At 41.8% G+C, this 12,874-nt stretch overlaps 1 protein-coding gene across 2 annotated transcripts in view; it reads right to left on the reverse strand.

Annotated features, from left to right (window-relative positions):
• Positions 1–12,874, reverse strand: part of PDZRN4 (PDZ domain containing ring finger 4) — a 394,640-nt gene that overhangs the window by 11,214 nt on the left and 370,552 nt on the right. For both annotated transcript variants that reach the window (XM_030548959.1, XM_030548958.1), the window contains 2 exons: positions 9,410–9,508; positions 7,315–7,377 (listed from right to left, as the gene is read on the reverse strand). In XM_030548959.1, coding sequence (XP_030404819.1) covers positions 7,315–7,377; positions 9,410–9,508 — 162 coding nt within the window. The remainder of the gene's footprint in view (positions 1–7,314; positions 7,378–9,409; positions 9,509–12,874) is intronic.

Genomic DNA, 12,874 nt, shown 5'->3' on the forward strand with positions numbered 1-12,874 from the left:
CTAGCAACATACATCTAGCAACACAATTAACCAGCCCCTGACAGGTGACGTTCATCTTTCTCCGTTCAGAGTAATGGAAGTGTCACTCTGAGATAATAGTGCTGGTGGAAGCAAGACTGGTAATACTACAGCTGAAATCAGTCATATTGTATGCTTGTAGAGAGCCAATTAGAGGGCTACAGTATTATCTCTCACCAGGCAATACTTACAGGCCACTGCTGATTGCTATTTCATGTAATCATTTTATATTTGTGTGCGCGACTCGGTGTCTAGAACCACACAAAACATCCCCATTGGGATAATCAAAATAAAAAATGAATCATCTGTAAAAACCTGTTTTTTCTCCAACTTCTCTCTGCAATTCTGCCCTTGTGTTAAAAAAAAATCATACTAATAACTATACCTTAATGTATAGATTTTACAGGCCCATTCAACTCTACCTAAAAATGATGCTTAAGAAAAATCAAGTTTCAAATACAAAGCATTTTTTCCTCTGAAAATATCACGCTTTCTTTGTTTCACAGCACAAGAAGTGGATTTTCCTCACTGTGCCAAACTGCATTGTCAAAAAATATTTAATCCATCTGAAAAGTAATGGGGACAGGCTAGAGGGCAAAGGATTTTAATAATTTTATGGAATAAAAAGGTTTTCCCATATCCAGCCTGGTTAATCCATCTCCTTTTGCAAGGGTTCAGTTTCAAAGCTAGTAGCAGCAACTTCCTGGTAGAAAAGTACCAAGCAAATGTGCATGTGCACAGCCTGAACACATTGCTTTGAAAAAACAGTTTTAGTTTAGATTAAATAAAACCACAAATATGCACTGACTGTTTCCTTGGTTATCACCAAAATCTTTGAGATACCTCCATGGAGATGTGGAGGGAACAAAGTGTGGACTGCAGGAAAAGTGATACCCACTTCCTTGTACACAGCTACCCTCATCAATATACAGATACAGACATATACAGAGACCAAGGACCAGATGCCTCAGCTAGCATAAATTGACATAGCTCTGTGGTACCAATATCAGTTTATACCAGCTGAGGATCTGGCCCATAAAGTCTCAGCGTGTATCTTGAGCTGAGCGGCTTAATGGCTCAAGACAGATCATTACAGGCTAGAACCTGTGGTAGCTACAGGCTGCACTATCATAGTGAAGATAAAAGTTACTCCAATACGCCTCATTTTATCACCAATTAGTTGCCTATGTGGCCCTCATTTATGCAGAGTCTGATGTCCATGGATGAAATCAAACAAGGACTAACCAAGATCTATGGGACCTTACTTGTACAGTCTATTCCCTTTATTTTACAGTGAGTGCTGCGTGAGGTAAAGAGACTATTCTCATCTACTTAAGAAGACCATACAAGAGACAGGAGTTGCTGTATGTAGTATGCTAGTATTTGAATTATCCTGGAAAACATGAGGAAAGCTGCTATATTACTGTGAAAAGTATAAAAGCAAGCATCCCCAACCCTGCGTTCTCCAGACCTGAATGCTATTCATGTGTAATGATATTGTCATCTTCCATTTCTCTGAGTTATCTCATCCATAAGAGTGGATGGAGGGTCAGTGTGCCTTCGGCTATGAAACAAAACCTCACATAACTCACCTGGTGTTAATCTTAATGATCAAACTTCTGGCTGTATATCAGCACTGATGTTCAAGTAATGCTATTAGTCTACAAAAATGCAATAGAATTACCTACAGTCTTCTCTCACCTCTGGAGTCTTCACTCACAAGTGAATTGAGTTTGATGGTCTCAAACTAATATCTATCAGCTGTCTGCCTATACTGTGCCTGGCACTATAATTCACCCAGAAAAGAAAAGAAAGTGGCATGGAATGAATCTATCATTAACACATTAAAATGCCTTAAAGATGGGAGTCCACAGAGTTTTAGCCTCGTTGAAAAAATAACAAGAATTCATTTCAAATGTATTTTTTTATTTAAAAAAAAAATAAAAAGGAAAATCACCAACATATGTTGTTCATTGTTCTTAGAGGACTGATTGTAGACAGAAGGAGAAACCAGTTCATTTGCTTTTCAATTCCTAATCGTATCTCTACATAATCTCACCAACTAAAGGACTGTTGTCCTTTTGCAGTTATACAAACATTTCTTGTTGGCAATTCTAGCACAGTGAATTTTTTTTTTTACATTCTGGACCATACAGAAAATAAAATAAGAGCTCCTACATGAGCCCTGACATAAAAATTTAACTTATTATTTCCTTTTTGAAATAAAGGCCACTTTAGACATCCAGCTTGTAGATCCTATTGTGCGCTGGAGATTGGTTTGATTCTCAAAGCCAATACTGGGGTAAGAAATATAGCTATGGTTTTCAGCAAAGATGTTTCCTGCGGAAATGGAAAGACTGGAGGGATGGAATCAGATGGATTTTGCAAAATTCAGAAGATGCATGTGCCTAAATTAATTATTGGCTGTTATAGAGCTGCTTCTGAAGATGCAACTTGCCATTACCAACAATTACCACTAGGGGCATTAGTAGAAAGAGGTCAAAGTACAAGGAAAGTTGCCTAGAAATGACGGGAGGGAACTGAAAAACACCAGTAAAACAAGAGGAATTCTGAACTTCTGATTTTGGTAGTAGTGATCCGTGATTTCTCTAAAACTTCCTCTCTGTAAATCCAAATGAAATCCACTGTCATTCTAGCTATTTTCCTCTTTTTATAGTTACACTACCTTCTTTCCTGACCTAAATACCTACCCATAATTTGCCCTTTGACGGAGCTGGAAGGAGAAAGATTTCATTCCAGTCTGTAAGACTTTCATTAAAGGGACACTCTCAGATTCAAAATCTTTGTCCCAGGAGGAAACCAGCTTCTTTCAGTGCTGAAAACTTGTAACCAAGTCATTGCCCACTCCTGACTTTGCCTTCCCCAAGGTTGGAGTTTAGTCTCTCTCCCAACACACCTGTTATTCACTGTCCCATCCAGCAGTTCTGAAACTAGCAGGTCTTAAATAAAAAGGCGGGGTTACATCATAATTTTGTACAGTAGTTCAAGCTAGCTATTGTGTAATGTCTGCTTGTTAAAAAGAGAGTGAAACACATTCCTTTCTGAATACCAGTTTGGCTAACATTTCTTCTCATCTCAAACACACACAAATCGGTCAGTTCTCCACTTAAATATCCATTTGTGAATCACAGAATCATAGGACTGGAAGGGACCACAAGAGGTCATCTAGTCCAGGGCCCTGCACTCATGGCAGGACTAAATATATTTGACCATCCCTGACAGGTGTTTATCTAACCTTCTCTTAAAAATCTCCAATGATGGAGATTCCACAACCTCTCTTGACAATTTGTACCAGTGCTTAACCACCCTGATAGTTGGGAAGTTTTTCCTAATGTCCAGCCTACACCTCCCTTTCTGCAATTTAAGCCCATTGCGAACAATTTTTCTCCCTCCTGCTTGTAACAAACTATTATATACTTGAATTCTGTTATCATGTCCCCTTCTCAGTGTTCTCTTCTCTGGAAGAGAAAACATGTTGGTCTGAGGAATTATAAAAAAGCATACTTTTACAAAGGCTAGTCATCCAGTTTTGTGAGATCCCTTTGTAATTCTTCACAGTCTGCTTTGGACTTAATTTTGGAGTAGTTCTGTATCATCTGCAAATTTTGCCACCTCACTGTTTACCCCTTTTCCCAGATCATTTACGAATACGTTGAACAACACTGGTCCCAGTACAGATCCCTGGGGGGACATCACTATTTACCTTTCTCCATTCTAAAAACTGACCATTTATTCCTATGATTTGTTTCCTGTCTTTTAACAGTTACTGATCTATGTGAGGACCTTCCTTCTTATCCCATGATAGCTTACTTTACTTAAGAGCCTTTGGTGAGGGACTTTGTCAAAGACTTTTTGAGGGTATGTCTACGCAACTAGACACTCCCAGCTCACCTGTTCCAGTTGACTCAGGCTCATGGGGCTCGGGCTGCAGCGATGCATTATTGCTGTGCTTAGGGTGGGGTTCTAGGTCCCTGCAAGGCGGGAGGATCCCAAAGCCTGGTTGTCTACACAGCAATGAAACAGTCTTGCAGCCTGAGTCCTGCGAGCCTGAACTGGCTGGCACAGGCCAGCCGCAGGTTTTTCTTTGCTGTGTAGATGTACCCTGAAAGTCCAAGTATTATTTATCCACTGAACCACCCTTGTCCACATTTGTTGACCCCCCCTCAAAGAATTCTGATAGATTGGTGAGGCATGATTTCCTGTTACAAAAGCCATGTTGATCTTCCAAACAAATTGTGTTCACCTGTGTGTCTGATAATTCTGTTCTTTACTATAATTTCAAACAATTTTCCTGGTACTGAAGAACTACTTGCACGAACAATGATTGTTCTTGTGAATATCATTATTTTGTAAGAGGACCTTGCCAGATAAATATGTAGAGAGAGCTGACACTAACCTTAGGCTTCAGAGCATTTTTTTATTTCTGCTGTTATTGTTGAAGGCAATTGATAGTGAGGCCTGCTGACAGGCATTGTGTTTTATTTGAGAAATGCAGCTCAAATCTGGAGGGGCAGAACAATCTGAGGGCTTGTTTACATACAGCCGCAGCCTGGACTACAGGGGTTGAATTGCAAAAAGTGTTAATATGTTGTGCTCTAATGCCCCTTCTGGACTCTCTCGGTGAGAACTAAAAGGCACCTAGTTCATGAACTCTGTTAACATGAGCGAGATATCCTTTTAGTTTGCACCAGTAGGGTTTATTGGAGGAGCAAAAGCACGGCACGTTAGAGGGCTCTATAATTTACATCCCTGTAGTGTGGACTGTGGCACCATGTAGAAACCCCTGGATCATCAGAAACGAAGAATAAAAAGAGTACAGTAACTCCTCATTTAACGTTGTAGTTATGTTCCTGAAAAATGCAACTTTAAGTGAAACAATGTTAAACAAATTCAATTGTCCCATAAGATTTAATGTAAATGTGGGGGGTTAGGTTCCAAAGAATTTTCTGAGGGGCAAGAAAAAGGCATTATACTGTATACTGTACAGTACTGTACTGTACTGTGGTTAGGAAGTGCCCCTGGCTTACTCCACACAGGCACGGCCCACTGCAGGCAAGGATGCTAGGAAGCATCTTTGCAGCAGCAGCGGCAGCTTCCCCGGAGAACAGGCTTGGATTTTGCCAGGAATGCTCCACACCTGCCTCTTCCTGTCCCCGCTCCACTCCAGGCCCACCTCTTCCCACCCCTACTCCATCTCCCCTCCAGAGCATGCCGCATCCCTCCCCCTACAAATTCCTAAGCACTGCCAAAAAGCTGTTTGGCGGAGCTTAGGACCCTCTTAGGACTTCCCCGCTCCTGCCTCTCCCTCCCAGAAAGTCCTAAGCGTGAAGTGCTTGGAGAAAGGGGGAGGAACAGGGAATCCCCGTGTCTCCACTTCTCCCCCTCCGTCCCAGAAAGTCTTAAGTGCCACCAAACAGCTGTTTGGTGGTGGGGGAAGCGCTGGGAGGGAGGGGGAGGAGGTGGAGAAGCGGAACTTGTGCAGTGCTCCCTTGTAAAGTCACTGCTCTTCCACAGAATCTTAGAAGCAGGCAGCCAAATGATGTTATAAGGGAGCATTGCACAACTTTAAATGAGCACGTTCCCGAATTGAGCAGGGACGTAACATTGAAACAATGTTAAGTGGGACAATTTTAAGTGAGGAGTTACTGTAATTGGCTGAATGGTGGATCACCAGCGAAATCAGAAGGTTCAGTTATAAGTGGTGGAGAGAGAACAGAACAGACAACATCAGGTAAGCCTCCCCACCCCCAGAACATTAAGGAATGGACTTTAGAATCACAATCTCAAAAGCTTCTGATCCATGCTCAATATTACTCTAAGTCAGAGTAATATTGGGGCAAAAAGAATGAAAATTGTTGATGCCTGTGACTCAACATAATTATATCTTTTGACTTGAGTTTTCATAAAATACATTCCAGCTTATCCCACTTTACATAACTAACATTAGACACTGGCCTTAGTAAGCCTACGGCAAGGGGTCTGGGAGGCAGGGCAGAGGGTAGGGTGTGGGGGTGAAGGCTTTGTCTGGGGGTGAGGGCTCTAGGGTGGAGCTGGGGATGAGGGGTTCAGGGTGCAGGAGGGGGCTTGGGTTGGGACAGAGGGTTGAGATGTGGCAAGGGTGAGGGCTCTGGCTCTGGGGGCACAGGCTCTGGGGTGGGGCCAGGGTTCAGGAGTTTGGGGTGCAGGCATGCTACCCTAGGGCTGGAACCAGAGGACTCCCCCCCGGTCCTCTCCCTCCCAGCAGCAGCTAGCTCCAGGGGAGGGGCCTTTCTCTCGCCTCGCCGGCAGGCAGCATGGAGCTCCAGGGGAAGGGTCCCTCTCTCCCTGTTAGCAGCAGCAAGCTCTGCGCCGGGAGAGAGGCCCGCAGCAGCCCTGCAAGCCCCAACTTGCTCCCCTCCCTCATTCCCACTCACCCCAGACCTCTCTCCTCTCCAGGTCCTTGCTGCGCAGCCCTTTAGAGCTGCTGCGCAGCAATGATCATTATAATTTGAATCAGGAATGTGACCCAGGGCCTGACATTCTGCGACCCAGTAATGGGTTGCGACCTATATTTCAAAAAACACTGCCCTAGGGGGTGCAGAGGAATGTTTGAGGGAGTGGAGGGTGCAGCTGGAGCCTGGGCCAGCCAACCATGGGAGGGAGTGCAACCCAGCTCTGCTCCTGGCCCTGGCTGCTGGCATCCTGGCTGCCAGCCCCGCACCCAGGGCCCTGGCTGCCAGCCAAGGCTCCACTCCCGGCCCCACCCCTGACCCCAGCTGTGGTCCCAGCCTTAGCCCCCTTACCCCTGTCCACCTTTCCCCCGGGAGCTGTGCTCCCAGCTCCGGGGGTGGGAGGGTGAAAGGGTAGACAATGCAGACAGAGGTAAGCGGGGGCATGAGGTAAAAAGTTTGGGGACCACTGCTCTAAGTTTTACCCAAATGTATGCTATCAAAGAATAATCAGCAAGACTCTCACCCATATTCATGATTGCAGTGGCCCTATTTAGAAAATGACATTGAGATGAACAAGAGAAAAATGAGATTTCTCATACATATGCCAAAAAAGACATAGGATATGGGGCCATCAGGCAAAGCAAGTTTGTCACTCTCATTTTTTTCAATACCCCTACTCTAAATCCCAGCTATTGCCTTAAGAAAGAGACAGACATCGTTTTTTCCATGCATCAGAACAACAAAGAGAATTATCGGCTCTCATCAACAACCCACAGTGAGGACTGCACTGTACTGTTTTTCAGGAAGGCGCTCAGGGGGAAAAAAAGGGTTTATAGACACATACTTGTAGAATGCGGTCTCCTTCTCGGATCCGGCCATCTCTGGCAGCAATGCTGTTTGGATCAACCTGCATAGGACGGTATTCAAAAACGAAGCATGAAAAGATCTCAACTTCAAACAACTCAATTTGTAGAATTTGTAAAAATGCCATTGTTTACATTGTGGAAAGACTGTCTAAATATTTATTCAGTCAGATGAACATATCAGTTCTGTGAATAATCACAGAACCTTGTTATAAAACAAATCTCAAGACAGGGTTGAGCTGGTGTGTGATTTTCAGAACAATATTTTTCCACATGACTGTCAAGCACTAACCTTCAGCTGTCACAGAGCAGAGTATTAATGACAGAATTCTTAGGCTCTGGAAATTCACTTTGGGCTGAGGTGATTTTGAAGTCGTGCTAATGAGTGGTTGATATCTCCACACAGCAGGTCTATGTCTGCTTAAGGAGATGGTATAATCTCCTTTTCTGAAAATATTTATTTTTAAATAATTGTATCAGCTATCAAGCTGTGGATTTTTCAGTTCCCAAAAAATTACAAGAAAAACAATGGAAGATCTACAGTATAGAGATCACTCATGGATCCTCTACACCAGATCTGATTTAAGTTGCTTAATTTAAAGTTAGTTTAGCATGAACAGACATTTAGGGCTCCATTAACAGTTTATCAGATAGCTCATCCTTGAGCAATGACTTGATCTTTATAGGTGAAATACTATCTACCACCTTTCACTTGATGGCTATCTTAAACCATTTATTTTACCTTGTCATGCCAAGAGTAATTTTTCAACCTAAACATTTTGAGCATTGCATTTGGTTTGCACAATACAGCTTGTACAGATGTTAGATATTATTTTCTTATTGTGCATTGCCAGACAAAAAATAAGTCTGAAGAGTTTAATCGAGTGTGAAAGACAATACAATTAAATATGCGCAGTGTTGTTGTAGCCGTGTCGGTCCCAGGATATTAGAGAAACAAGGTAGGAGAGGTAATATCTTTTATTGGTCTAACTTCTATTGGTGAGATAAAGACAAGCTTTTGAGCTTACACAGAGCTCTTCTGACCTGAAGAAGACCTCAGTGTAAGCTTGAAAGCTTCTCTCTCTCTCACCAATAGAATTTGGTCCAATAAAAGATATTATGTCACCCACCTTGTGTCTCTAATAGAATTAAACTTACTTTAAAAGAAAGGGCTGAGAGATTCCAAGCAGAGCAATACCCCTCATTTGGATATTTTCACATACTTTAACAGTGTTGTTGGCAGTTTCAGAACAATCTTTCAATTCCCATTTTTATGTGATTCATTTTATGGCAGTGCAGGACAATTCTTTCTGCTAAACTCACTCCACTTCTGGCATTCAGATTTTTGTGCTAAGTCACCTGAAGGTGACAAATTGTGTACCAAATTCATTCACGACAATAACACCCAGCTTGGACTCATAAAATTTTTGTCTTCTCATCTAGAAAAACTGCTCTTTTAAAAATTATTAGAGACTCACATTAAATTAATGCACCTGAAAGTCTTTCTAAGCTGGATACTGCAAGGTGCTAAATACCTCTTAGAGGGTGCTGAATACTCTCACTTCCCATTGAAGCAGATGGGAGTTGAGATTGTTCAACACCTCAAGGCGTCAGGATCAGGCCTTCTGTTTGTTAGCTGGTAAAACAAAGAAGAGTGCTAGGACAGACCAGATTTTCTGATAAATTCATCTCACATATTGTTTTATGCTGTTCCTCTCTTCCCTGAACATATGTGATCATTGTAAAAATAAATTAGCCATTGTTATTGTTAGTAACTGCAGTAACGGGAGAACACGCAAGAGTGGAAATCAGAACTTTTCCTGACTTTCCACATATTCGTGGGATTTCATTCAAATTTCAGAGAATGCTCCGACTTTGTACTTTTCCTTACTATGATGTTGTATTTATAGCATCACATTAAACAAAGAAGCTGGTAATAATTATATTAATTGGGCAACACAATTTACTCTCCTAATTGAAAGTGACACGTGCTAGCTGACAGCTAGTATTACTGCAGTCAGGTCTCAGAACACTTGTTTCTATTTTTCCATTGAGTCCCCCCCACTGCATCTTTACCTCACTGACATAGATTCCGGTGTCTTCCTCATCATCTGTTCTATAGCAGACAGTCAGCCCCAGCTTCTCTTGACTGCTAGCACGACACAGCTCGACCTCCTATGAGAAAACACACAAACACAGTGTGGCATTTGTCTTGGGAAGAAATTCTGCAGTAGAATGGAGAACTAAGTCACTGAGATTCTCTTGGACAACCATAAAAAAGTTTTAATAATCTCACTCAATACAATACAATACGTCTCCCAGCATCGTTTGCATTCCTATGAGGAAAACATCCCTAATACATAAAGGAAGGAAGTCTAAAGATATTAAAGTTGTAAGCTACATAAGCACAGTTAGGTAAGCCATGCCTAACTCCGAGAAATACGGATTGCACTGATTTTGCCGGATTTTTTTTTGGGGGGGGAGGGACTTTTGGATCATAGGAGCTGCTTATAGTATATTACATAGTCATTTTACTCCTATCACATCAACAACGGATTTACAAGATAGAGGACAGGCTGGCTACTCATCAATCAATCCATCACAAATGAGTGTCACTCTCTTCCACTAGCAACCTAAGTCATAAAGCAAAACCACAGCCTTCTGTTAATAACATAATTCATCCCACAGCCAGTTCAGTGCCACAGCTTAATAGTAGGTGTTGTGAGATAATTGATGGATGTGTCAAGGATTATCCTGGAGAGCTGCTGTGGTATCCTCTCTGTGATCCGTGCCACTCTTGTATTCACACACTCCTGCAAGGATTTTTGTACAAAATATGCCTTGTAGGGTATCATTTGAAAACTAATAACATTGTGGTTAATAATATAGTTGTGAAATATATGTAACAATGCTCTATGTGAAATTATGGACATTCATTAATATTATGTTTTAGAGTCTGTGAATAAAAAGTCTACAGATCAGGCATGTCAGGAGGACATAACAGGTTTTCTCTAGACAAAGGAAAGAGGCTGACATCTCAAACCAGGTGTGGCCCAAAGTCTATGGTCTGTTGTGGAGGTTGCAGCTGGAGAGAGAATTAGCATAGTAACGACCACCAGTGGGGGAAGTACCAGGATGGAGTCTGATTTCCATACCTCACGTCTCTTTCACTGAGCCTGAACTAATGCACTTTATCTAGGTGCTCTTCAGAAGAATAAATTTCAAAGGATCACTGAACTATAAAGAGAAGGGGAGCAAACCCCTAGTTAGTTCACTTTAAGGAAACAAAGAAACCATGCAATTTGATCTCCGTGAAGAGTCTCTGTGACCAGTCAAAAGCTGGAAAGAAGATTATGGTTGAAAGAAACCATCCTGAACAAAGACTAGGCTAAGTTTTAGACTTTTAGATGGGTGTTTTCACTTTTATTTGCCTGTAGCCGTCTCCACCTTTAGCTTCTTTATTTGGGATCACTTAGTCCATGCTCTTTTGTTAATAAATTTGTACTACTTTTGTTATAAATCATCAGCGCTGGGTAAGTTCAGTTGTGTACTTCTAGTAAGCTGACAGGCTGGAATGTTATATTGTCTCTGTAGAGAGGACGTGAACCTAATACTTTTTCTGTGAGGGTCCAGGGAGAGAGACTGCAGGATGAGGATTTGGGGCAAATTTGGGACTGAAAGGGTCCTAAGGTCAGAATGCAAGGAGTATCCAAATTGGGCAAAGCCAGGGTGAGGCTTGTGGGCTGCTGACAGGCTGTTGGGGTCAGAGCTCTGAATCAAAGCTGCACAGTCAAAAGACACCGTGGGTTACAAAACAGACTTTGGTTGAACGACTTACTGGCCTGGTGAACCCCAAACGTCATACTCCCCAATTATGAGATGATGCTGAAAACATATTCTTACTGCCAGCTGTCCCAGCTGTGGAGTCTGAGGAAAAGTACAAGTGTCCAGGACATATACTAGAGTCTTCACTACTACACACACTAGTACAAATATCTAGGATTTCACATTGGAAACTTATACCAAATACAAGTGTTGAATATTGTGAAATAAATAACCTTAGTAAAGAATAATCTATTATATAATAGAGTGGCTTAAGTTTGTTTGAGAAACACTGGATTTCAGCCACTGGATTTCTTTACAGCCATTCTGAAAACTACATATGGGGCTAGATTGTGTCTGGCTCTCCTGAATGCACAAATGGAAAGAAGAGAAGAGGCCCATGATATCAGCCCTTGCATCCAGGGAGCACAAGGATTATCCCGTTTTAGTATTTACAGCAGCCCTAGCTTTCCCAAAGGGAGCAAGAAGGGTGATGGTGGGTCTGAGTTCTCTACTCCTCCTAAGCAGGAAACAGAGGTAATCCTATACCAGGGGAATGAAGGCTGCCCTTCAATTTGTGAGTCACAGCTATACTCCCAACACGCCAGAGACAGCTCTGACCTAGGGTACAATGCCTTTAAAGGATAGGAAGGATGGTCTAGGGACAGGGCACTGTACTGGGACTCAAGAGACCTGACTTCTCAGCCAAGCAAGCCACTATTTGTAACATAGGGATAGTATCTTCCTCCTCACAGGGATATTATAACGATAAAGTCCATTAATGATTGTCAGTGCCCTGTCCCTAGACCATTCTTCTGAAGAGCACACAGATAAATGGCTAGATGGAATTGCTCATTCTGAGGCAGTACATCACCGTACTTCCTCCTCTGGACAATTATGGCTTACAATGACAATTTTGCCAATGGTTTTCATGATATTTTGATTTTTATTAGAGAAATTTTGTAAAATACTGCTTATTGTATTCCTGTTTCTTCCCTAGTATATAAACACGTGCTCAATATGTGTAGTGTAAACTGTATAAACTTCTGTCTTGATTTAAGACATTTCACATTTTAATAAGCTAAAAAGAAAAGAAGGGAAAAATGTCAGATTGTTTTTTCTTAGAAAGGATAGTTGCTTTAAATATCTATTTATATGCTGTGGAGTGGAAAGAGAATGTGCTATATGTTGGGTTTTAAAGAAGGAAGCTGAAATCTTATTTCACGAAGAAAGAGAATTACTAACAGTGACCTGATTTTGGCATTGGGAGTGAAACTATGTATACTGAATACAGGCCTATTCAAAACCCGTAATAACTGATGCCTCCAGAGGGAAAAAGAACACTTGACTAGAATGGTAGCATTAGGAAGGAATTACAGTAACTGAACAGCTTCAATTACACCAACAAGGTATACTTTTAAAAGAATAAAGAAGCTTGTGGCCCCTTGGAGGCCTATAAGGAAGCCTAAATACACCATAAAGGACTGAGACTGGGACCCTTAAATCAAGGCAAATGAGGAGCTGTGCACAAGCTGAAATCCATTGACTTTCATTGTCCTGCCAACACAACCTTCGAAACTCCCTGAACCGAGGATGGACCGGGACCCTAAGGACTGCTTTGAACATAATTTCTTCAGTTTATAGTGACCCTGAAGTTCTTTTGCATGATTCATCTCAAAATGCTTTTTACAATAAAACTGTATGAATGTTTCACATTGG

This window comes from Gopherus evgoodei, chromosome 1 (genome assembly GCF_007399415.2).
Source record: "Gopherus evgoodei ecotype Sinaloan lineage chromosome 1, rGopEvg1_v1.p, whole genome shotgun sequence".
In the NCBI taxonomy this organism is placed as follows: Eukaryota; Metazoa; Chordata; order Testudines; family Testudinidae; genus Gopherus; species Gopherus evgoodei.